Genomic DNA, 4,091 nt, shown 5'->3' with positions numbered 1-4,091 from the left:
TGTATGATACTGTGTGAAATAATCCTTCAATCACTTGGAGTTAAACAATAGAGTCCTTGTAAGCAAGATAATAAGTATTTTATTCTATTATAAATTCTTCGAATTGAACTCTCAGTACTGCCAATAATTTAGCTAAGTATTTGATATGTGTTAGGCAGAGGTTACAACTAAAGGGGTAAAAGAATAAAAATATTGATGGAGCTGTTCGGTCAGAAATTCGTCCATACAATCGTTCATAAAATGAAAACCAATTACAAGGTTCTAGTAAATTTTCACAAGTTCATATACAGGGCTGAGACTTACGCATTCCTTCTTTTAAACGAATTTAAATTTTCCCAATAGCACAAAACTGCATAAATTTGCCTTTGCTCGGCGCTCAGTTAAAAAAAAATGACTTCACATCTATCCTGCCCTGCCAAGCGAAAGAAAACGTTTTTATGTGTATGTCACATATCCCTTTGAATTGAAAACGTGTCAACTGCATGACTGGCATTTGTAAACTTGAATATACATACCTTGAGTTCCTCCAGCAGTGGATAATCGGATTGTGCATGGAGTTACTCATGGCCAGCCAATAGATGCCTAAATAGACTTCCTGAATGAAAGGAGTCTGTGTCAGCGCCGGATAACATGATGTGACTCTGAAATAGATGTGAAAGGGCAATCAAAAAACGGCGAATATCAGCACCACAACCATCATCATGTCATCATTTTCACAACCTGAAGCAGCAAGATTTAAAAAGAAATGATAAATGACAGAAACATAACCAAATTCCATGAAAGCAGCTAGTAATATGAGCTCAATGAAAATATCAAACGAATATCGTATATGAAGGTATCAGGTTTTATAAATTAGTTGGTTGTATGTATGAATACTGGCACATATAATGTGTAATCGCCAGATGTAGCCACTTCTGATGATTGCATTACCGGATTTGAAGCAGTTGAAATACATACTGAATATTTAATTCTTTCTTTGTGAAATACGGCCAAATACATCTGTTCTCCAGAATTAAATTTTAGTGCTCTCTGTTCAATGAAAAATGAACCCGATCCTATAGCTTGTTCTCATCACCAAATCAAATAAGGTATATAGGGGCTAGCAAGTCGTTCCGAATTTCAATACTAGACCTCACTGATTGATCGACTTGTTCGGTAAAAACTCAGCCATTGCACTCTGATCCATGTATTTGGTGTCTGGGTTCTTGAAAAGTTATGCTCCGACTTCGAACGTTTTTGGGAGTAAAATGAAATATCTTGAGAGCAATGTTTCTGCAAATTTTTAATCAGACAACTTCATAGATGTTTGATTTTTATACTGTAAAGTGTGACTTTCGACCTCTTCAACTGATGAAAATATTACAAAAGTGAAGGATATGATGCTTGAAAATCATCAGGCAAGGGTTAGAGAGATAGCAAGAGAGCTCGACATCTCTCGCGTTTCCGTTTGAATGTTTTTGTGGAAATTTCGGGTATTAAACTCGTTCTTGCTCGACTCGTCCCTACAAAGCTAATTGTTTTCAAAAAGAACACCGTGAACTGGTCTCTTTGGTTATCCTTGATATTTCGAATTCCGGTCCCACATTCATGGAGAGCATTATAATTGCCAATGAGACATGGTTTTATGAGTTTACATCCAAACAAGTCAACAATCATCGTAAACAAAAAAAAAAAACACGCCAAAGCCGATCAAATCATTCTGATGCTCACTGTTTGTCATTGATTTTTTCAATATTCGTGGTTTGTCGCATCATGAATTTGCCGGAGGGATAGACGGTCAATAAGGAGTTCCAAATATTTTATCGTGTTGAGGCGTTTGTGTGAGAACATTCATTGAAAACGGCCTGAATTGTGGAATTTACACGATGATACTGCATCATCGCATTAAGCCACAATTATGACAGAATTTAAAGTTAAAAACGCAATGAAAACCATCGATTAATCACCGTCTTCACCTGATTTGGCTTCATGTGATTTTTTCTTGCTATTTCAAAAAGTGTTTCAAGGACTAGAAAACTAGATGGCATAAATGTATTACATCTGGTTGGGATTACTTTGAAATACTCATGAATAATAAGTCTTCATTTACAATATCCGGGTACTTTTTTGCCACAATGTATATGTAAAATTCTAAATTTATCTCGATTAGTCTTAAATGATACTACTAACCACCGTTAGGTTACACCATGTAGCAACTTGTTGCAAGAGTATAAAAAAAGTTGTTGAAGCAACAATTCCCGAGGAAATTAAAAGGAAAAACCTCAACGAATGAAGACAATTTCGCTAAAAAATGTGCTTTCATTTGAAATGACACGTAATGATCGGCATTATTTTATAGTAATATTTATTATATTTAGTGACTTTTACTCACCCTCCGCTTACTTTGAACAATCTACACGTGTCTGGGCGTATACTCTCCAATCGTCTTTGAGCCCCAAAGTTCAATGCCGACTCGTGAATAAGTGACCGTCATCGAAATGATGGGCAGTATATACGTGAGAATCATGAAAACGATATTGTAACTGTAAACGAAAGTAAAAGGACAAAAGAAATTGAGCGAGGATTTAGTATATTCTTTCCAAAATTTATGGCGACCCTTACATTTGTATTTGGGTAATTTTGTTTACAAATAAATTTCGTATTTATCATAAGCGTCCGACTTATTGCTTTGGGATTTGTGATTTTGCCGAAATGTAAAATTAAGTACAGAGCTAATGAAAAATATAATTGGTTGGGCATTTAAATAATTGCTGAGTTATTTGCACTCGCAAGAGGGAAATTGAACGGAAATATTGTTGTACAATTGTTTGTTGTTTTTTAAGCAAGTTGAAATGCTACTGGTGGGCAATAAAATAGCATTTCGTTTTAGGGCAAAGAAGGAATTGGAAGTATATATTCTGACTGATTAAAGCAAGTACTTAAAAAACTCATTTCTTGTAGAGGGAATATTGTGTTATTTATATTAAAATCTCGGAGCGTGCTCTCTTTCAAGGCATCCGTTCAGGTACGGCACCATAGAAGAGTTTGTGATTATGTTTGTATCTATTTTGGAGAAAAACTGTTTGTGGTTGGATTTTCTTGCTTTTGAAATATAAGTGGATAGATAATCAATTCGATATTAGATTTCTTTTTGAATTCCAGAGTTAACGAACTATCTAAAATTAATATTTTGGTTCAACGTGTAATTTTTGGAAAAGTCACTTTAAGGGTTTAAATTTAAGTATGGCTAAGAATTGGTAACATCTCTCCCGGTCTGTACTGGACTGATTTAATTATGTGTCAAATAAAGCAATAAAGGATTTACTTATTTCCAATAAGGAAATTCGTCTAAAATCGTGCAAAATACAATTTGTGCTAGAACTGAAACTCGACCGTCCCAAGTGACACCGTTTCGCTCTATGGGCTCTTGAAAAGTTCCTAGAAGATCCAACGTTTTCCGTTCAAATTTTGTTCCGCGATGAGTCAGATTCTAGCTTAATGGTTATGTAAAATAGCAAAATTTGTGCATTTGGGACGAAACAATCTGAGAGATTCAAAGATCCTGCCATTTCATCCAGCGCTACTGCGGTTTGTGGGCTGGTGGAGAAAAATCGGCGTCATTTTGTAAATTACCAATAAGCTCGAATGGGTTGTCAAAAATAAGACCCGTCTGAGACGTTGCAGCGGCCAACTTTGAAGAAAATCTTCAAAATAAGTAAAATAATATTCATTTGGGTAATAATGAAAGCATTCCCATAAAAAAATTTTGGTTAGTTGTGCTTTTTCTTTAAAAAGTGAGAGACCTCAAAATTGGTCACCCTTGCAATACACGTATGTATCTAACTTGAGTACGGAGCTAAAAATTTAAGTAACTCAAACAATTAACAATTAAGTAAGTCTGCGAAATTCATTTCATTTTTAGTAGCAAATTGAGTATCAAGAACACATCTTCCAGCATTTACGTCAATACCTTTGCATACACTCCTTATTTCACTTGTTTTAATAGCGCAGCTCATATTTACACATTTTCCTGTTGCGAATGATTCGTGGGACCATCGGGCTACCGGCGTAAGGCTGCTAATTCGGGTACCATCCTTCAGTTCGACTTTTGC

At 35.4% G+C, this 4,091-nt stretch overlaps 1 protein-coding gene across 2 annotated transcripts in view; it reads right to left on the bottom strand.

The window, feature by feature from the left end:
- Nucleotides 1-521: 521 nt before the first annotated feature.
- LOC126751115 (tachykinin-like peptides receptor 99D) overlaps nucleotides 522-4,091 on the bottom strand; it is a 59,560-nt gene continuing 55,990 nt past the window's right edge. Inside the window, exon 6 of one of the 2 annotated variants that reach the window (XM_050461134.1) lies at nucleotides 522-641. In XM_050461134.1, the coding sequence (XP_050317091.1) occupies nucleotides 616-641 (26 nt within the window). In that variant the 3' untranslated portion in view covers nucleotides 522-615. The other variant, XM_050461117.1, reaches the window with a different exon arrangement.

This window comes from Bactrocera neohumeralis, chromosome 2 (genome assembly GCF_024586455.1).
Source record: "Bactrocera neohumeralis isolate Rockhampton chromosome 2, APGP_CSIRO_Bneo_wtdbg2-racon-allhic-juicebox.fasta_v2, whole genome shotgun sequence".
Taxonomy (NCBI): Eukaryota; Metazoa; Arthropoda; class Insecta; order Diptera; family Tephritidae; genus Bactrocera; species Bactrocera neohumeralis.
The sequence above is the reverse complement of the archived record's forward strand: the minus strand, read 5'-3'. Positions and strand labels throughout refer to the sequence as shown.